The following is a 21,512-nucleotide window of genomic DNA, read 5'->3' on the forward strand; positions in this document are numbered from 1 at the left end:
GCTTAACTGGAACTCACAGAGATCCACCTGTCTCCGAGTCCTGGGTGCTGGGATTATAGGTGTATACCATCACCTCAGCTAGAAGAATAATTGTTTTAACAGTTACAGAACTAGGTACCTTAGTCGATAAAGTGCTTACCTTAAACCCAAGGATATGCTTTTCTGCTGCTGCTAGTCCTCCCCTCCCCCCTCCTTCTCTTCCTCCTCCTCTTTCTCCTTTTCTTCCTCCTCTTCTTATCTTTCAAGATAGGGTGTGTCTTTACAAATCTATTTCTAGGTGTGTCCTAGAACTAGATTTGTAGACCCAGGCTAGCCTCAAACTCAGAGCTCTGCCTGCCTTTGACTCCTGAGAAGACAGGTTCTTGAACAGGTCCTTTTGAAACAGGCTGGACTTTCACACTCAACCTTCCTGCCTTACTTACCCTGCTAGTGCTGGTATTAGCCATTACAGGCATCTGCCTGGTTTTGTGTTAGACATTTTTAGTAGTGATCAGCATACCTTAGATCTTTTGCAGTCCGAGTAGATACCTGCCATTTTGTGTTCAGTCTGTGCCTTGGGCAGCAGCTGCAGAGTGATGTGGGCATAGGGAAAATGCCCAGGGCAGGACAGAGGCCATTAGGACATCTGAGTGAGCAGGTTCTCATGGCTCGTCAGCCTCCATCGTGTCCCCAGTGTGCACATGGTTGGATGATCACTTTGAGTTCTTATTGTAGGATCTTCCCTTATCCTCAAATGTTTTAGTTATAAAAAAAATTTCCGGAAGTGCAAAGAACCACCTCATTTTACAATTCATTCTGTGGAGCTTGTTGCTTTGTGTCAGTCATTTGCAAGTGTGGTACACCCTGAAGTTGAGAAGTGCCCGCTCACTGTGGTGCATCCCAGAGGCTGGGGGGGGAGGAGGGCAGTGGGATGGGGGCGGGGAGAGTTTGGGAGGTTGGTTAGGAGGTACAGTTCCAGCCAGGCAGGAGAAATAAGTTCAGGTGTTCCACTCACAGGAGTGTGACTACAGATGGTGAGAATGGGCCAGATGGTGAGATTAGAAGGAACAATACTGAACACACTTCCCACAAAGGAGCAATACATGTTTGAGGAGGTAGGTAGGGTATCCTGGATAGATAGAGGTACCTGAGATGAGCATCTTACAGTGTGTATTGAAGCTTCGTTTTTATCATGTAAACATTTTTAAAGTTATTTTAATTAAATAAATGAATTCTTTTTTTTTTTTTTTTTTTTTTTTTTTTTTTTTAAAGATGGTTTTCTCAGTGTAGCTGGGGCTTTCCAGGAATTCACTCTGTAGACCAGGCTGGACTCCAGCTGAGAGATCTGCTGGTCTCTGCTTCCCAAGTGCTGCAATTAAAGTCATACACCGCTACACCCGGCTAATTTTATTTTTTAAATTTTATGTATGTGTGTGGCTATGCACATGTTTATATGTGTGCAGGGACCCATGGAGGCCAGAAGAAGGTGTCAGATCCCCTGGAGCTGGAGTTAACATATAGTCATGAGCCACCTAATATGGGTGCTGGAAACCAAACAAGGGTCTTCTGCAAGAATAGTGCATACCTTTGACTGCTGAGCCATCTCTCTAGCCCCAACATGTTCAATTCCAAACAATAAGTCAGTATTTAGGGAAACAAAGCATGCTGCTGACATGTCTAGCTACTGGACCTCTATTTTCCAAGAGTCAGGATGCACCTTCTGAACCATTCCGCCGTTCTCACGGTTAGGGGATTTACAGTATCATCTGCTGTCTAGTCCATATTCAAACACCCTCAACTATCCCAAGAATGTTTTATTTAGTGTAGGAACTTAAATGCAAGGCATGTCGGACACGACCACCCATTCCGAACAGTCAAGAATGTAAAGGGGGGGGGTGGCCCTGCCTTTGCCCAGCCTGCTTAATTCTCCCACTTGGGGGTTGAACCTAGAAGCATCTTATTGGATTATAGGAGTCAAGATTCTGGTTTTGTGTTTTTAAGCACATGGATTTTATATAAGCTATATCCATGCACACAATAGCTACACAGAGAGCTCGGCTCAGGTTTGTAATTTAAAAAGACATTATATGTCTCTCCCTGTAATAAAAGCAAACTGGCATTCCTGGATCTGAAGAGTTTGATAATGTCTGCATGCTACTTTCACAAGGAACAAAGGTTTTGATGTAGATGCTGCAGTTAGGCATGAGGGTCAAAACTGGGATCTGCCTGTCCTTTACAGAGACCTCTTTCCTCAAAGCAGGGAATCTAGGAGAGAAAGCTGATTCTGTTTGTGCTTGGAGGCAGGCCTGGAACTCAACTGTATAGACCAGGCTGGCCTCACACTTGTGGCAGTTCTGCCTTGGCCTTGTATGTAGTTCTTGTCATCCAGGTATAGAGTCGCAGGCCTGTAATCATAAAAGGTGAAGTGCAGCTTCAAACACTGCAAAATGGTTTAGCAACACAGCATCACAGCATCACTGCTCGGTAGAGACAAGAGGAATATTGCGAGTTTGAAGCTAGCCTAGTCCACATAGGAAGTTCCAGTCTATCCAGAGCTATACAGAAAGTTTTTAATCTTAAAAACAAGACTGACACCCGGGTGTAGCTCTGTTGGTAGAGTGTTTGTCCGCCGTGTACGAACCCTGGATTTGGTGTGCAGTACTGCATAAACTGGGCATGGTGGCCCATGCCTGTCATCCCAGCACTTGGCCATCTTTGCTACATAGTAAGTCTGGGCTACGTGAGACACTGTCTCAAAAAAAATTCTTTTAAGGTAGAGAATAATAAAGAAAGGAATCCAACATCTACTTCTGCCAAAACAACATACTATCTACATACATACCACACCTGAAAACAGCTATTAGCAGTACTAGGCAGGTCTATAGTCCTAACCTCTTAGAAGGTTGAGGCAGGAGGATTGAGTTTAAGACCAACCTGGGCCACATAGACAATTCAAAGCCAGCCAAGGCTATCCATATATAGTGATGCAATCTGGGGAAGAAGAAAAACAAAACATCCCACTGAGGCAGAGTGGGACACTCAACTCCTCAAGTCATGAGCGTCTGGACTTACAGTGGGTAACATCCTGGTAAGTTGGAAGTGCAGTTAGAACATGTAGCCTGCAAAACAGTTTAGCAATACAATGTACTGCTCAGTGGCTGAGTGCTGCAGGCTGCATATTGCTAGCCTGAGACCCAGATGCAAATCTTTATCGTTTCCATCAAACATGTGTTACTTGATGATTTTTGAGCTGCCGTACAAATGGAAAAAAGATATTAGACCAGGCACCGGATGTGCACGAAATACCCAGAGCAGGGAGGATGAGAGGCTGCAGGGGATAGGAGACCAGTAGCTGGGCACAGAGTTGCCTAGGGGAGTGGCCAGGGTGTTCTGGAGGTAGACACTGGTGATTGCTATATGACATGGAGACGATGTGCAAACCACTGGATTGCGTGTTATTAACAGTAGTCTTGATTTTAGAAATTGATTGCCAGGGACAAATACTATTAACTTTAAAACATTGCCTACCAGTTTTCTTTTGCTTCGTTCTTATCATATTTTATCTACTTTGTGTGTGTGTGTGTGTGCACAAACACACAATATACCATGTTGTGTACCCGGAGGTCTGAAAACAGTCTTCTGTCATCATTTGACTTGGCTGCGTGCCTTTGCCTGCTGAGCAATCTCGCCAACCTTGTTTTTGTTTCCTTTTGTCCCTGTTGAGATAGGTTCTCACTATCGAGCCCAGACTAGCTTTGAACTCCTGACTCCAACCTGTCCTGTCTCTCAGGGAATGACCTCAGCCAACCAGTGAGTCTTCTTGGGCCCTCTTCCTGTGAGGAACTTTGGTTTGTAGCCTTTCAAAAAAGCAGGATTCTGAGAAGCCTCAGCTACCTGCCCAGATACAGTTCACATGTTGTGGATTCAGAAGGAGGCAAGGGCTGGTGTCTTTACAGAAGAGCACACATTGACGGCTTAGGGGGTGTTATAGAGAAAGCTTGAGACTGACTGGCCTGAAGTACTCTGTAAGCAAAAAGAAGCCCATTAAGAGTGAAGGTATTTAAAACTGGCATCCGTGGGGAGAGCTGGTCCCAGCATCTGGGTTAATGCATGGTATTTGCAAGACTGATTGGAGAAAGGCTTTGCCTTGTGGGCCACCACCCTCCTTCCCCCTCCCCCTTCCACACAACCCAATCCTGGCATTCTATGAGAATGTTGGTCTTTCTCTGGGAGCTACACCCAAAGGCTTTGCTTTTTATTTAAGCAAATGAAGGCCTTTGGGGATATTCAGATGGCCTTTTAAAGTTCTGCCAGAGCCAACAAAGCCAAGGTGTGGAGCCAACAGCTCTTAGAAGCAGCTCCTGCACTGTCCAAGTGCCCAGAGGCTCCTTCGAAGTGGGCCCCATGCCAGCACCATCTGCCCCATCAGCACTTTTGTCCTCTACCTGCCCTGTGGGATGTGTTGAGCTGCTTCAGTGGCTTGTCCCAGGATGAGCCACCCCCATCCTGCCCCCATCCGCAGGCCTGGAGGGATTCATCTGCAGGTGCTTAGAGGGTTTTGGGTTAAAGGGTGTGGGTATTGGGAATAGCCAGTCATTATGGCCCCAGCGGGGTCTCCAGAATTTTCTTTTCTTCTTCTTCTTCTTCTTCTTCTTCTTCTTCTTCTTCTTTTTGTTTTTTTCGAGATAGGGTTTCTCTGTGGAGTCCTGGCTGTCCTGGAACTCTCTCTGTAGACCAGGCTGGCCTCGAACTCAGAAATCCGCCTGCCTCTGCCTCCCAAGTGCTGGGATTAAAGGCGTGCACCACCACCGCCCGGCTCCAGAATTTTCTTATCCCACCTCCATCTTCAATACTACAATACCCATTTTAAAAAATGGTTTTTATGTTGTGTATATGTACATCTGTGTACAAAGCCAGGGGTGTATTCAAACTCTTATAATTGGTTTGAATGCTGGGAGCCCAACTCATGACCTGGAAGAGTAAGACACACTCTAAGTGATGACTCAGCCATCTCTCCAGCCCTCTGCAATATCTATTTTAACCCCTCCAATCAGGGATCCTTTCTGAGAGTCTGAGGTGCTCTGGAGAATCACCAGTCCAACACTGTGGCATCTCCATCAGATATCCATGGCTAACATTTCAGAGACTCAACCTTCTCTGATGCCTGTTCTCCAACCTAAGTAAACCCTGGCTCAGCCCACTCCTGAGTCTTTAGGGATGGGTCAGGAAAGCAGAATAGCTACCCAGGGAACTTCCTTTTATGGCCAAAGATATGTTTCCAAGTGGTCTGGGAAGGGAGTGGCTGGCAAGGACAGACACTGTTCCCTGTGGTACCAAAGCTTTGATGAGGAGGGGTGGAGGAGGATCAGCTTGCAGAGCAGAGCCAGAGCAGGCACCCCCCACAGGCAGGAGCAGCCGCACCTGCAGGCAGGGGTGACCAACGCTGAGGGTGCCCACAGAGGCCAGGGGGCCCTGCTGGCTGTTCAGCCACCTGGATGCCACCTCCCCTGCAACCTGGCCTTTGAGGCAGCTGCAGAAAATTCTAGTTCTGTGAATTGGGCCACTGCAGTGTAATAACAGCAGCAATACTTAGTAGCTCACTTCATAGGATCTCCCTTCAGAGTTTCTATAGAGTCTGTAAGACTAGGTGACTTTTTTTTGTTATTTTGAAACAGTCTTACTCTGTAGCTCAGGCTGGCCTAGAATTCAACATACATACATACATACATACATACATACATACATACACACACACAGTGTGGGGTTACAGGCATGAATTATCATCCTCGGCCATTACGTCTATTTTTGTTTTATATATCCCAGATCAGCCTTGAACCCTGTATAATCCAGGTTGGTCTAAAACTGGAATAGATTCACTTGCTGTAGCCTTCCCCAATGCATGTATCCAAACATTCTGTTTTAGAAAGAGGGTAAATTTTCCTGATGCCCCACAGCTAGTTCAAGCCAAAGTTCAGATTTACCCGGATTCCAACCAGCAGTGGCAGTAGCACCTGTGCTAACAGAGCAAAGGGTCTTGGGGCGGGGTGGAAGGGAGATGGCTCAGTCAGAGGTCATCAAGGGGGCCTTAGGAAGGGGTAGGTACAATCAGAGGACTCTCAGTTCAGGACCAGCTCTGCTCCTTGCTGTCTCTGTTTCCGGTCTCTGCTGGCCTTTCTCTCTTACCCTCCGGTGCCCTCGTGGCTGGCCCTTCTCGGTGAAGTCAGCCATATAATCTTAGCACTCCTGATTCTTCTGCGTTTCTGTCCCTCCCTTTGCAGAGGCCACTTACTATCATTACCCCTTTGCCCTGGGACCAGCTCCAGGGGTCAAAGTCCCTCTTAAAGCCTGGCTTTTGGACAGAGAAAAACATCATCTATCATTTATGTTGCTTGATTGCAACCCCGAGGATGTTCTTATCAAACCGCAAAGAATCAGATGGAACCCACAAGGCTCCCATGTCTTCGCTCGATAATGCAGCTGAGACCCACATTCAGAGTTTTGGAAGCTGTGTCACCCAGTTGGTTGCTGTAGACTACAGTCAAGTAAACAGAGGTTCCTCTTTCAGTTCGGCTCTCCTTAAAGACAAGGAAAACGTTTGTTATGTAAAGAGAGGAAAGCAATCTGTTTACTTGGTTAGATTGGGTGTGCATGTATTATATGGTACATGAGAGTGTAAATGCACGTGCCCATTCTCACACATAGTGAAACCCTGTGCGCCCCCAGTCTCATACTAATATGTGCTTGCTGCAGCATTCCGTGCCTTTGATCCCACATCTGTGCTGTTTTAGTGCAGCCTCTGTGCCTTACAGAACACTTAACAAGAAGGGTGTAGGAGGATCCAGTTACTAGACTTGGCTTCTGTCATGTTTCTCTCTAGACAGCTGGTAGTGGCCTGCAGTTCCTCTTCCTCTTTGGCTCATGTGTGGGTCAGCCTCCAACTGCCTCACCACCCTAGCAGATGTCCTCCTCATCAAGGACTCCTCAGTCCTGTGATGCATAAATTCTGGGGAAGGTCTCAATCCCAGGGAGTGGCCAAGTAGGACCTTGTGTGACTTGCTCTCAAGTCCTGAACATTTGCAAAAATGTTTATTATTCTGCTGTTTATTGAGATAGAGTCTCATTCTAAAACTCAGGCTGATCTGGAGCTGACCTGGAGCTCGAGACAACCTTCTTCCTTCCTCAGTTTTCCCATTGCTGACATTACTGGTCAAGCTACTGTGCCCAGCCCCAGCATAAAGTATGAGTGTTTATTCAACACCCAGGTGTAAAGAGCTTTATTTATCTTATAGCTACATAATATTTTGCCTCAAGAAAATAGCATAATTTATTTAGTTAATCCTGCACTGATGGGTACTTGGGTTTTCTCCCAGGCTTGTGTTTTGCAAACAATGCCTTAGTGAGAAACCTTGAATGGGAATTTGCATGGTTCCAGTTCTTGATTACATCGGAAACTGGGAACAGACCAGGTAAATGGATAGTGGAGTCTTTTGAAAGAGTCACAGGCATGGAGGTAAAAGGTTTGAGAAGCTCAGCTAGGGCAGGTGTCACAGACTCAGACTGTGGCATCTTGGGTATGTGACCTGCGGCTGTACGCTATTGCATAATAAAGCCTGCATCTGGTGTCTTCTTTGTCCTGGTCTTCCTCCTTTTCTTTCTTTCTTTCTTTCTTTCTTTCTTTCTTTCTTTCTTTCTTTCTTTCTTTCTTTCTTTCTTTCTTTTTAAATCACTGCTAATTGTTACTGTCAGAGTAAAACTGTGACTCCCAGGCAGGATTCAGACTCACTCTGGCTTCTGATTCATGATCCTGCCTCTGCCTTCCAGTGCTGCAATCAATACTAGTGGTGAAAGGGGCTAATGATGAGGAAGGACCCACCAACGTCAGAAATAAACCAAAAGCAACCAAGCTGCTTCTAACTGGAGACGGCAGCAACACTAAAAAAGCAGCATCAGTCTCCTTTTGAAGCAGAAAATCACAAGCCAGTAGATGTTCAGGATAATAAAGGAGGAATTCATAAAGCAAGGGTTAGTCCTGAGATGTGACTTTTTACAGTATAGGTCCAAAGCTATACACTGAGGTAGGGGTCTTATCTCAACTCTAACGAAGGCCAGGCGCTTTTGCTGTACCTAAAAGGAATGTAGGGCTTGAGGGTTTCTAGTAAAATGGGGGCGGCAGAGCAATACTGTGGGTTCTTCAGTGGTAGTTCCCAGACTCCCACCCTGTTCTGTGCTACTGAGGTTTGAACCCAGAACCTCTGGCAAGCTCAAGCACTGTCCCACTGAGTTGTACCCACAGCTCCTCATTTCCTCTTCACAGTTTCTGACCTTGACTTCTTAGAGTGAAACTTCCCAAATGGGAGATACCTTCCCCTGCTCCCCTCTGAGGGACACGACATTGTTGTGGGGTTTATTTTCTGAGTAATTACCTTTCCAGGCAGGCTGAGCAGGGTTAGCAAACACTCTTAGAAAGAAGCAGCTGCCTTTCTCATCAATGCTTGCTTGTTCTGGATAATGAAAAATGATGCTAGCATCCATTAAAGAAAAAGCTGCCTCTTGTAAGCACTGGTGGACAAGTGGGCGCTTGTCATGGAGTCATCTGCTGATGCATGTGACCTAGAGACTGAGAAACGGCCTCCCTCGGCGACTTGGACTCCAGGCCATTCTTTGGGTCTGTTTAGGAGTTTTGTTTAAAGGTCAGAGGCGGAGGGTCTCTGCTTCTCCAGTGCAGCCCACATTTGGCAAGAGTTTGGGCCTCGTGCTCTTCCTCTGCAGAAGAGGTTTTCAGATCTTAATTCTTGAGTTACTAAATGAATCAAATTTTCTGGATTTCTAATCTCAGCAACTCCAGAGCCTGAGGCAGGAGAACCACTTGAGCCTAGGAGTTAAAAGGCCAGCCTGTGCAATACAGCAATACAGGCCGTCTGAAACAAAAGTTCTGAATTCCATGACAACTTTTCCTGTTCTCACATGGGCTTTGGCATTTTGTATTCTCTTGTGCTTGGGAAATGTGGCCCTGGATTGATGAGTATTTCTGGTTGGCTGGTTCTGTTGATTCCGAGCTGCCACCAGCAAGAAGTTGATTAGAAAACCCAACCTCAGGTGGGTAGAATGGTGCATTCCTTTAACCTCAGCACTTGGGAGGCAGAGGTAGGTGGATCTTTGTGAGTTCAAGGCCAGCCTGTTCTATAGTGTGAGTTCCAGGACAGCCAGAGTTGCATAGAATAGAGACTGTTTCAAAAAACAAAAGGAAAACCAACTTAAAAACAAAAAAGATCCTGTCCTGGTGCTGCACTCCTTAAGTCCCAGCACTCAGGAGGCAGAGGCAGAGGCAGGGGGATCTCCGTGAAATCAAAGCCAGCCTAGTCGTCAGGGTGAGTTCCAGGACAGTTAGGGCTATACAGAGAAACCTTGTTTTGAAAAACAAGAGGTAAACAAACAAGTATACAAACCCCAGAAAACCCAGCTGGCTCCCCAGCAGCAAGAAGCATGAGGTGCTCAGCTGAATACCAGTGCGTTGTGATTGTTACTGTATTGGCTGTGTGTGCGTGCCCGCGCGCACAGGAGTGTGTACATACACATGTAAATGTATATGCACATTCCACAGTGGGATCTGGAGGTCATACATCTTAGGGATTGAATTTGGGTTTTTGGGCTTGGCAGTAAGCATCTTGCCAGCCAAGCCATCTGCCTGGCTTGCCTATTTTGTTTTATTGAGACAGAGTGTCAGGTAGCCTAGACTAGCATTGTGTGCAGACGACAGTGATCTTGATCTTCTTGCCTCCGTCTCTTAAGTTTGGATTACAGGCATGTCCCACCACACCTGGCTCCTCGTTACTCTTGTAATTACTGTTAATTAAGGACTATTTATGACCTTGTTGTTCTCCACTTCTTCACAGCCTTGGTATTATTGGGTGTGTAGACTTTGGCTCACAGGGTCCTCCTCAAACGAGACCCTAATAACTATATTTCTTCGAGTTCATTGAGTTGTAATTTACACACCTTACAATTTGCCCAGTGTAAATGCGTGTTAATTTTTATAGGTGCACTCAGTGGCTCACCTGTCATCCCGATCCAGTTTTAGATTTGCGTTACTCATGAGCCCCCCCTTGGGTCTACTGGCAATCTAATACCCGCCTTGCCTCAGTCCCAGGCCATCATGGGCCTGCTTTCTGTCTGAGACAATGTCTCTCTATTATGTAGTCCTGGCTGTCCTGAACTCACTATGTAAACTAGGCTGGGCTCAGAGTTCTGCAAGCCTCTGGCTCCTGAGTGCTGGGATCAAAGGTTGTGCCACCACACCCAGCAGCCTCTTAATTTTCTAGTAGTCATGTAAATAAGATAAGTACCTTTTGGGGGTGAGTGCTTAATGCTTAGTGTAGTTAAGGGTTACTTACCTATGTTTTTAGAAGGGCTGAGAATGTAGCCCCAGGGCAGAGCGCTGGCCTAACATGCCCAAGGCCCTGGATGCTACCCTAAGCACTCAAAGGGAAAATGTTTCTCTAGACATCTATACTGCTGCATTGATTAGTATGGCGTTTCTATTTGTTGTGGAGTTGTAAGTAGCGATAGCATAATTTATCCATTCTGGTAATAATAGAGTCATTGTACAACTTTTAGAGTTTAAAAAACAAAATGTTATGTGTACCTGAATGTATTCGTATATACTACATGAATACATGCACCATCAGGTGTCAGAAGAGGGCATTAGGTCCTTCAGAGTTGGAGTTACAGGGGGTTGTGAGATGCCACAGGATTCTGTGAACCAAACCCATGTTCTCTGTAAGAGCAGTAAGCACTTTCAACTGCTGAGTACCTACAGTTTTTCTTGTTTTTGTTTTGTAGGCAAATTTGGAAAAAGAAGGTGGGTGGAGAAAGAGGTGTATTGATTCACTTACTTATCACATATCACCCCCATTTCAGATGTGAATCAAATGCCTTTTGGATATGCACAGAATTTCCAACCATTCCCCATCAACTTTGGCTTAGCAGATGAGAGCATTTGCTGTTCTTGCAGAGGAACCAGGTTCTGTTCCAGCACCCACATGGTGGTTCACCACCGTCTGTAACCCCAGTTCCAAGGAATCTGATGCCTTTCTGTGACCTCTGTGGCACTAAGCATCCATGTGGCATACAGGCACACATGTAGTTAAAACATTCACACATAGAGCAAAATGCATAAATATAACATATATTTAATTATCAAAAAGTTATCTGCCCCTTGCCATCTGCCATCTCCAAGTCCCATCCGTAGATCTTTTTAATCTGAGACATTTGAGCTTGACAAACGGAATGGCTCAGAAGCACCTCTGCTTCTTTCCATTGCTAGACAATACTTTGTGGTGACGCCATATTTTATTCACTGATCTGTCGTTCAGCGTCTGCTGTCTCCGCTCTGGCATGTTAGCTGCTAATGCTGCAGTTTCACCTTGTAGCACTCCCTCACACACCTACAGAAGGCAATGCTGTTGACATTCAAAACTAAGTCAAATCCCAATCCAGGGTGCAAAATAGACAACCTGACAGAGGGTAAGAAGCAATGTGTCTGTTCCTTCTATAGTCAGCTAGAGTTTGAGTCCTACTCTGCTGCCACTTATGCTGTGTGACCTTGGAAAAGGCATTTAACATCTCTGAGCCTTTGCTGAGTCATTTTTCCCTCATAGTGGTTTGTAAAATGCTTTGTTTTGTTTTGTTTTGTTTTGTTTTGTTTTGTTTTTAGAGACAGGGTTTCTCTGTGTAGCCCTGGCTGTCCTGGAACTCACTCTGTAGACCAAGCTGGCCTCGAACTCAGAAATCCACCTGCCTCTGCCTCCCAAGTGCTGGGATTGTAAAATGCTTATTATGCTTGGTGCAATGACTTGGGGGGGGGGGAGCTTCTTTGCTCACATTGGATTCTACAGGAGCTTGGGGAAATTTTAAATTTTAAGATCTACCAATTGGGTGTTCCCATCTCTGGATATCTGAATTAAATTAGTTGGAGTTAGTACACAGGCCCAGGAAATTTTCAAAGCACACTAGGACAGTATACACACTACATTTATAATATTCACTGTACATTAGATCCCAGAGGGAGAGTATAGACATTTTGGCCAATATGCTTTAGATCCCTAGTGGGACTGGAGGCCTGGCACACCAGCACTCAGGACTGCCTGCCTCTTATGGGGAGATGGCAGAGGTTGAAGGTGGGGGATGCAGCTGTATGGAATTTAGAACAGGACCTTCCCTGGGCTCGGGGAAATCCACAGAAAGGGAGAGTAGAGAGGGCAGCCTCCTCTTCCTAATCAATAAGCAAACAAGTTGTTCAGTCGCCCAAACAGCCACAGGAATGCTGTCTGGACTGCAGCCAGTGGCAGTGCCAGCTAGCACCCCTGTATTTAGGCAGTAGGGTGCGGTGGTATTGTCTGCTTGCACCACAGCTCTGACTTGGCACAAAAGCCAAATGGGTTGTTTCTTCTTTTCCTCCTCCTCCTCTTCTTCCCCTTCCCCTTCCTCCTTCTCCTTCTTCCTCCTCCTCCTTCTAAAAAAGAAAGAAAAAGAAAACACACGCAAAAAAAAACCCCTGTATGTGTCTCTCTTTGCCTGCTGGTGTGAGCTTGGCCAAAAGAGAGGGTGTCAGATCCCCTGAACTGGAATTACAGGCAGATGTGAGATACCTGATGTGGGCACTGGGATTTGAACCACATCCTTAAGGAAGTGCTCTTAACCACTGAGCCATCTCTCCAGGCCCATTTTTGACTCCCATTATTACAGCAAGTAGAGACAAAGTTTCTATCTTCTTGCATCTGATTTCAGTTTCTCTTAAAATAATTGCATCCTCATCAGACAGTGCTTCTAGGAACATTGAAACCTGAGTCTTAGACAGTGAAACCACCCAGGACCCCAGCGTCATCAGTGGAGCCCTGCAGGGCTATGCTGAGATCAAGCCTCAGAAGGTTTTATATGCTGACACTAGACTGTCCAAGAGGGGCCTGGAGAGGAAAATGACTTCAAGCTAGTGTTTCTTTTCCTTTGTCTTGACACGAAGGACAAGTAGATGGGGGAGATCTTGGCTTTTCTGAACTGTAGGAACAGGAGCCACTCACTGCTGGTCACAAGCCCATGTAGACAGACTACAGGCTACTGTAACTTCAATTCTGGCACAGTGGTCACATCTGCTGTGTTCGCACCTGGCTCTTCTGTGCTGCATCAGGGACCCAGGCTAAGACAGGCACGAGGTGTTTGGATGGGTCTTGGAACTGCTCTGTGAACCACCCTGTGCTCTGCAAGTCACTCTGGCTTGAGCATGTAGCCAGTCCAGCCTTCCCTGCCACCCTTGATTCAATCAGTCCCGCCCACCTCGGGCATCAGAACCCCCTTTTACCATCTCTGATATGTTTATTGCCCCTGCTGCCTTGGGTCACAAATCTTGGCAAAGACCCTGCTTTTCAAACACGGCTTCCAATGAAGCAGAGAGTAAGAGCTCTGTTTTGTTGAAGATCTGAGTGTGGTGGTAAAGGGCTGTAATCTCAGCTATAGTGTACTCCCAGCTACTTAGGAAGCCAAGAGGCAAGAGGATTACAGGTTCAAGGCACACTGTCTAAGGCCACAGAGGGAGTTCAAGACCAACCTGGGCAATTTAGCGAGACCCTGTTTCAAAATTAAAAAGGACCCGGGATGTAGTTCCATGGTAGAGTGGTTGCCTGTCCTATGGGTTGATACATAGTACCCCCCAAAAAAGAAAGAAAAGAAACCCACATATTTTCGAGAAAGAATCCTTAAATTCTTGAGGGGGTGACTGGGGAAAGTGTCACTTGGCAGAGGGGAGCAGTGGCCTAAGAAAGGAGCAAAGTTGGGACTTGAACCCTTGAAGGTGCTTAATCATATTCACCAAGATGTAAAATATTGACATATCTTATGTATGAAGCTGATGGCAGTTTTTACCCTGATGATTGTGATTGGCTCTCACCAGAGTTACCATGGAGCTCAAAACATGTTAGCCCAGCTAGAACCCAGGCAGGTAATCACTGCCCTGGTGTCCACAGTCAGCATCGATGACCTTACAACATCTGGGGACAGTCCTGTCCTGGGTGATGATAGATTGCCCGGTATCCCAGAAGTCAGGGTTAAATGAGTCTCAGTGAATTCTCTCTAGTCCCTGCCTTTACTGGGCTCTCCTTGCACCCTGCTGGAGATGTCTCTGAGATTTATTCCTGGCTTCCTTTGAGGATTTTTGTTGCTGTTGTTTTTGAGACAGAGTCTCACTAGGAGTTCACACTAAGCTCCAAGTTACTCTGTAGCCTCTTGATTCTCGTGCCTCCAACTGTTAGGATTACAGGGGCACGCCACCACGCCTGGCCTCCTGGTTGGAATTAGCAAAGTTAGGGACTTTGTTTTGGACCAAGACATTTAAGAGAAGTTGGGAGAAAGAACCTGATAACTTTTATGCAAATAAGTTTCCTGTCCTCGGGATCCCTTGAGAGCCTCCTTTCAACACAGGTGTACACATCTGTGGCATTAGAAACACAGACTGGGGTTTGTTTGAGATCCTGGATCCTCCCAGGAGTGGGGATGGGTGGCCTGTTAGGGGAAGTACAGCTTATTTCAGTTTATGACAAGTGGTGACATAATGTGGAGTGTTTGTTTCCTTTCTTTTGCTTCTTCAGGGTGTCTCTGTGTAGCTCTGGCTGTTCTGGAACTCTGTATATATAGATCAGGCTGATCTTGAACCCAGAAATCTGCCTGCCTCTGCCTCTGGGATTAAAAGTGTGCTTTGTAGATGTTTCTTGGGTCTGGCTTTAGACTTCCTCCTTTGTTCAGACCTCTTCTGTGAGTATCCTGGTGGTTCTGAGGCCCTTGTCTGTGGGATGATCTTTTGCTAGTAGCTGTAGCTACTTCAGTTAATCTCTACTCAATAGCCACGTGACTTGCCACAGTGTAGACAGAGACCACAGCCTGTTGTCTGTTTATAGCCATGTGGCTGGGCCACATCTTTTTACCTTTCTGTGTTTCTGCTATTTCACTTATGGACAAGCGTTGCTAAATGCCTCCTACTGTTTACACCTGACCACACGTGTATCCAACTCAGGACTGCTATATCTAATAAACAGTACATTATAGTTCTTGTCCTCAGCTTTCAAGAGATGGACACAAATAGTGACCTATCAGAGTGAACCCATGTGTCCTCAGCAACAAAGGATAGCGTGTCCATGCCCTACTTTAAAAGCTACAGTGACATCTTCTGCTGGTGTGGTTGTTTCACAAGTTTGTAGTCCTTTCTAGTTTTGTGGACACCCATCAAAGGAGGACATTCCAGCCGAATTGCCTTGCCCAATACCACCTAAGAAAATGACTGACCTGGAGGGAGGTTTTCGGGGTGCTGACTTCTGTGAAGACTTTAGAAAGGAATACTGAACCACAAGAGACTGCTTACTCCAGTCCCCTAGTCCCGCAGGTGAAACTTTTTATCTTCTGTCTTCAGAGTTTGAGTCAGAAAAAAGAGCTGTATTTTTGGGATACACAGTAGCAGTGTGGTCCCTGGGAGCTAGGAAGGAAACCTTTCTGATCATACCTTTGTAACCTTGAGCCAAGCTCCTGCGTGTCTAAATGATCCCTCAAGTATAGCTAAACAGTGTTCTCTGCATTGACTGTGGGACCTCTCTCCACAAGGATACTCAGAGAAGAGGTTTGAACAAAGGAGGAAGTCTGAAAACCAGACTTAAGAGAAATGTTCTTCATGTCCTGCCCTTCATGTCCTTGTACATGGTATGAACAAGGTTCTATTTTCAGTTTCTGAGAGACTGGATCACCCGTTAGTTACTGAAACAGTCAACCGTGGTCAGCTGCTCTTGGTGACAGGACCCTGTCCTTGAGTCCCAGCATTTTCTGTGATGTTCAGAGGCTTCTGAGATTCCTTGTCTCTACCCACTCACATCTCACATTCCAGGTACGGCCACCCTAGTAGAAGAAATGGGATCCTTCAAGTGAGGCTGGCCCTGGCCTGGTGGTAATTACCCGAAAAGAATGTAGCTGAGGCTCACGTTCACCAACCCGGCCTTTATTTGTATCAAATTGTTTCCCTAGGGTTTTCTGCTTTTAGCTACTACATCTGCCAAGCTAGCTAGAAGATGGGGGTACTTAGGAAGAACCCAAAACTTAAACACACTAAAAAGACATTCTTACCCGTTTTTGCCATTTAAGACAGAATTCATTATAATTGTAATCAGCAAAGAAACAGTACCACCCCCTCCCCACTTCTTGGGTTGTCCATTTGAGGCAGTCTCTCTCATGTATCCCAGGCTGGCCTCAAATCTGCTATGTAGCCTAGAATGACCTTGAATCCTCTTCGACTTCCCAAGAGCAAGGAATGAGACCAGCCCTGCCTGCCCCCTGTTGGCAATTTAACTCAAAGCTTTACACGTGTTATAGGCAAATGCTCTACTACAGAGCTGTGCCTCTAGGAGGAGCTATATTTTATTTAGGGGGGAAAAAAGCCCACCTCAACCCCACTTCTATCAGTTTTCTCCAGTTATCATTTAGGCCCATATATAGAGGGACCAGCACGGGCTAGCCTATGCAAAGCTTTATGCAAAGAGGGTGTGCTAGGGGCACGGTGGCACATGCCTTTTAATCCCAGCACTCAGAGGGTGGAGGTGGGCCAATCTCTGTGAGTTCAAGACAAGCCTGGTCTACAGAGTGAGCTTCAGGACAGCCAGGGGTACATTCAGAGAACCAGTCTCAAAAAACAAGATATAAAACAAAACATGCTGAGAGCATCAGCTGTGTAAAGTTCTGGGTTTGAGAGGTTCAGTGATTGCAAAGTGCTTAAAATGGAGCCTGGAACGATAGTGTTCTACAAATATTTAAAGTGTGGCCAAAATAGTTGACAATTGAAAGTATTCGTTCTGATTGTAGCATCCCTCCCCTCACCCTCCGCCCCCCACCCCCGCCACCCCCCTTTTTTTTTTCTTTTTTTCAAAGGCTCTCAATGAACAGGCCAAGGTAGCTTTGGACTCTCCAATAATGGGATTGTGAGTGTGTACCACCACACCCAGCTTGAGATTGTGGGGTTTCCTGGTGATGGTGGTGACTTCTGTGGTAGGTTTTCCAGTTAAGAGATGCTCAGGGGTCTTAATTCCCATGAGGACCAGTGCAGGTTACAGCTGGTTAAGGAGAGGTGTTGTGCTGGGTGGGGCTGTCTTAGTCCCTTGCCAGCTTTCTTTATTCAACACCCTCCCCTGTGGAAACATAAATGCACACCCTGCTCCTTGTGCTGATCTTGGTGTTCTCAGAGCTCTGCATGGCTGAGCCCCATGGAAGACAACTTCTAGAACCTTCCTGGAGCTGGAGAGCCCCTTCAACTTTCTCCTATTTCTCAGCCCAGAGGATCCAGTTTTACAGAAAGATAATGAGCCTTAACTAGCACCCGGAAATTCAGGTCGGGGCTCTCTGTCAGACTTGACGTGGTGTCACTTCTCCAAGAGTGAGGCTGAGCCACCATTAAGAGAAGTGCCTTGAGCCGGTTAATTGCCCTGCACCAAGTTATTTACCAAGCCTCTCACTCTCTTTTGCCACCACCCTTGGCAAGTCCAGTCATGTTCTTGTTGATTTTTCACTGGCTAGATTTGTGCTGGCTGGAGAAAGGAATCAAGGCCAGCTCTTGTCCCCTGCTTATGTGACAAGCCCTCAAATGACTCAGACCTCCTCTCCCGCCTCATTACTTACTGTGGGTTGGGGGGTGGGTTTCTTTAAAAGCATCTTTAAATGTTCCTAATCTGGATCTTAAAAGTGCTAACTGAGAACTAGGGAGGTGGCTCAGCCAGTAAAGTGCTTGCTGTGCCCATGAAGAAAGTCTGTCAAGGTGGGGGACTTGTAATCTCAGTGTGCACAGGCAGAGATACCAGATGGAGTCCTGGTGCTTGCTGGCTAGCCAGCCTGTCTTACTTGTTGAGTTCCAGGCCAATGAGAGACTCTAGTTTTAAAGGTGGATAGCATCTGAAGAACCACGCCAAGGTTGATTGCACACAGAGACAGACTTTTTCTGTCTGTCTCTCTTCCCTACACACACATTCTTCCCATAAGAGAGGATAGTTGGTTCAAGTTCAGACAGATTCTTCTGCGACTGTCATCTCTCATTTGCCTGTTGCTCCAAAGTGTGTATTTTGCCAGTCAGACTGGTAAGTGCCTGCACTCTTACTGAAACAACATTCATGTCTGGTCCCCCCCCCCCCCCCCCCTTTTTTTTTTTTTTTGGCCTCAGAGGTGTTTACAAGAGTGACCCCTGGTGGAAGAAATGATCATTGTAGCACAGGCATCTTCCTGGGGCAGAAAGTTCCACCTGACTAGCTTTGAAATAGAGGCGGGGGTGGGGGAGTGGATGGGGGATAGGGATTTTTCATAAGAGAATGCTTAGGTGAAGTAGAAGTGTCATTGTGGGGAGTGATGGAAAATGGTTTGAAAGTGTGGAAAGTAAGCTGACATTTGTTGTGAATTCAAAGGTACCTTCAGATTCACACACACACACACACACACACACACACACACACACACACACAGTCCTGTGGTATGCCAGAGGAGGTCTGAGGACATCTCACAAGTCACAAGTCAGTTTTCTAATCCCAGGCAGAGGCAGGAGGATCTCTGAGTTCAAGGCCAGCCTGGTCTACAGAGTGAGTTCCAGGACAGCCAGGGACCTTGTGTTGAAACACTGCCCGATCCCCATACATAGTTAATTCTCTTATCATGTGAGTGAGTTCTTTCACTATGGGGTTCCAGCAGTTGAACTCATGTTGTCAGGATTGGCTATAAGCATGGTTACCTGTGGAGCCATTTAACTGCCTTGAGTTTTTGAGACAGGGTTTCCTGCAGCCTCAAATTTGCTGTATAGCCGAGGATGATTTACTTTTGGAAAAGCAGCCAGTGTTCCTCATCCCCATACCTGTTTTGTTTGTGTGATGTTTATGTGTAAGTCTGATGTTTGTGTAAATGCAGGTACAGATGTGCCATGGAGGGGCGTAGAGGTCAGAGGCCAACTTGGGGATTTGGTTCTTCTCCTCCATCTTGCTTTGAGGCAGGGTCTCTTGTCTCTGCAGACTTGGCTGTACTCTAGGCTAGCTGGCCCAGGAGCTTATGGGTGAACCTCCCATCTTGCTGTAGGAACCTTGGGCTTACAGAGACACGTCACCACACCCTGCTCTTTACATGAGTTCAGGGGTCTGAACTTTGGTCACCAGGCCATGCTGCAAGCACTCCAACCTGATGACATCTCTCAGTCTGTTTTCATGTTAAGCTCTATCTTTTGCTTTCACTCTAAAAGTAAAAGATTACTTTATAGACAAGATACTAGTCTCATTGACTATGATAAGATTTTAATGATGAGGCCAAGGCTTCCTGGGTAGGGTTGTTCGTAGCCAGTTTATGGTTTGTTGAGCTGGTGCATGTTTTATATGATGTGCTGGGTAAATCAAGTTCCCTTTCTGGAGAAGAAATGTCCTGTCTGTGATCTGTCCAGTGTCCTAATCTCTGTGATCTCCATCCTATAGTGAGATTTGAAGGATGCACGGGTCGGCCAAGGACAGCTTTCTCTTCTGGAGACTCCCGATTCAAAGTGGCAGCAGATGGTGTCATCACAGTCAAGCGGCATTTAAAGCTTCATAAACCGGAGACGAGTTTTCTTGTCCATGCCTGGGACTCCAGTCACAGGAAACTTTCTACCAAAGTGATGCTGAAGTCCATGGGGCACCACCACCACCGGCACCACCACCGTGTACGTTGGGGTATTTCTCGGATATGTGTATATTTTGCAGGGAGCTGTCAATCTGGGTCCTCTAGTCTTGGCACTGGGGACTTGTTGGGCAAGATAGTTTTATGGGAAGACTGTGGATGCTATGTGGCATCCCTGATGCCTGGAACACCTGTCAGAAACTCGTGACTCTTGGGGTGGGGTGGTAAAATTACCCCCCATTGAGGACAGTCTTTCTTTCTGACTGAATTCATTCCTGTTGGGTTTTGGGGTTGCTGTTGGGCTATGTGGCTCTGATAGTTATAGGATAGTGAAGGAAGACACTGGCCCTGCCTGGATTGTTAGCCCACAATTGCTTTCTCTCTGACGACAGCCCCAGTAACCCCAGAGGGGTCGTTTCACCTGTGTAGACTGCTCGAATTGACACATAGGAAACACTGAGAACGTATGCATACACTTGGTATTCACAAGGAGCCTCCTGTTCCTTTATGAATATCAAAATCTAAGTGCTCACGTCCCTTATATGAAGGGGTGAGGGTATTTGCATGTAGCCGGCATGTCCTCCTGTTAATGCACCTCTACATAAGATGATACTCAAAACCATTTCTCGACGTGACAGTTGTTGTTACACTCTTTTTTTATTTAAAGATAACAGCAGGGAGTAAATCTTCATATGTTATGTACAGACAGAATTGTTCTCGTAGTTATTTTGGTTTGAATCCAGGTTGGCTTCAAACTCACAGTCTCTTGAGATCTGGGATTACAGGTATGTACTTACATGTTTAATACAGGGTTGGTTCTTCCTTGTTTTTCTTTTTTGAACAGGATTTCTTATAGCCATTATAGTGCCAAGCTCACTGTAGAGCAGAAGATAACTTCTAATCTTATATCTCCCAAGTGTTAGGATTGCAAGCTTGTGCCATCACACCTGGTTTTGCGAGGTTCTGGGGACGAAATACAGGGGTTCATGCCAACTGAGCTACACCCCCTACTCTAGATACCTTAACAAACAAACAAACAAACAAAAAGACTTGTAGAATCCTTTTCAAATGTACATGTACAAATTACATGTATCATCCAAAATGAACAGCTAAAGCATAAGCCAAAGAAATGAAACTGCTGTTGTCTTGACACTGACTGCCTACAAGAGTCCCTATGCCTAAAAGCTTGGTTCCTAACTTAGTGGCTAACGAGATGCCTTCAGATCACAAGATATGTCCTTGAATATTGAGACCCTAGACTCTGCTTTCTGGATCATAAGACAAGTGGTTTAGTCTCCTGTGTGCTGCCACTCTGATGTGCTGCCCAGCTAAAGGACAGAATAAAGTGTCTTTTGGGCTTAAACCTCCAGAACAAAAAAAAACCCAAGTAAAACCTTTTATTTTATTTTATTTTTTGTTAGCTTGTTTTGTTTGGGTTTTGTTGTTGTTTGTTGGTTGGTTTTGAGATAGGGTTTCTTGGTGTAGCCCTCCTTTGCTGTCCTGGAACTTGTTCTGCAGACTAGACTAGTCTTGAACTCAGAAATCCACCTGCCTCTGCCTTCCAAGTGCTGGACTTAAAGGCATGTGCCATCACATCACCAGGCTGTTCTCATTAAATTCTTAATATTTAGCATTCACATAATCACTGTGCATACAAAATTTGTGGGTTTGGACTTTTTTTGTTTGTTTTTGTTTTTTGTTTTTTGTATTTTCGAGGCAGTGTTTCTCTGTGTAGTCCTGGCTGTCCTGGAACTTACTCTGTAGACCAGGCTGGCCTCAAACTCAGAAATCCACCTACCTCTACCTCCTGAGTGCTGGGATTAAAGGCACGCTCCACCACT

At 45.9% G+C, this 21,512-nt stretch overlaps 1 protein-coding gene across 1 annotated transcript in view; it reads left to right on the plus strand.

The window, feature by feature from the left end:
- The window catches only part of Cdh1 (cadherin 1), a 66,625-nt gene that overhangs the window by 26,329 nt on the left and 18,784 nt on the right, over positions 1 to 21,512 (plus strand). Inside the window, exon 3 of the mRNA XM_034522336.2 lies at positions 19,491 to 19,714. Within this exon, the coding sequence (XP_034378227.1) occupies positions 19,491 to 19,714 (224 nt within the window). The remainder of the gene's footprint in view (positions 1 to 19,490; positions 19,715 to 21,512) is intronic.

The sequence above is a fragment of the Arvicanthis niloticus genome, chromosome 18 (genome assembly GCF_011762505.2).
Source record: "Arvicanthis niloticus isolate mArvNil1 chromosome 18, mArvNil1.pat.X, whole genome shotgun sequence".
Lineage (NCBI taxonomy): Eukaryota > Metazoa > Chordata > Mammalia > Rodentia > Muridae > Arvicanthis > Arvicanthis niloticus.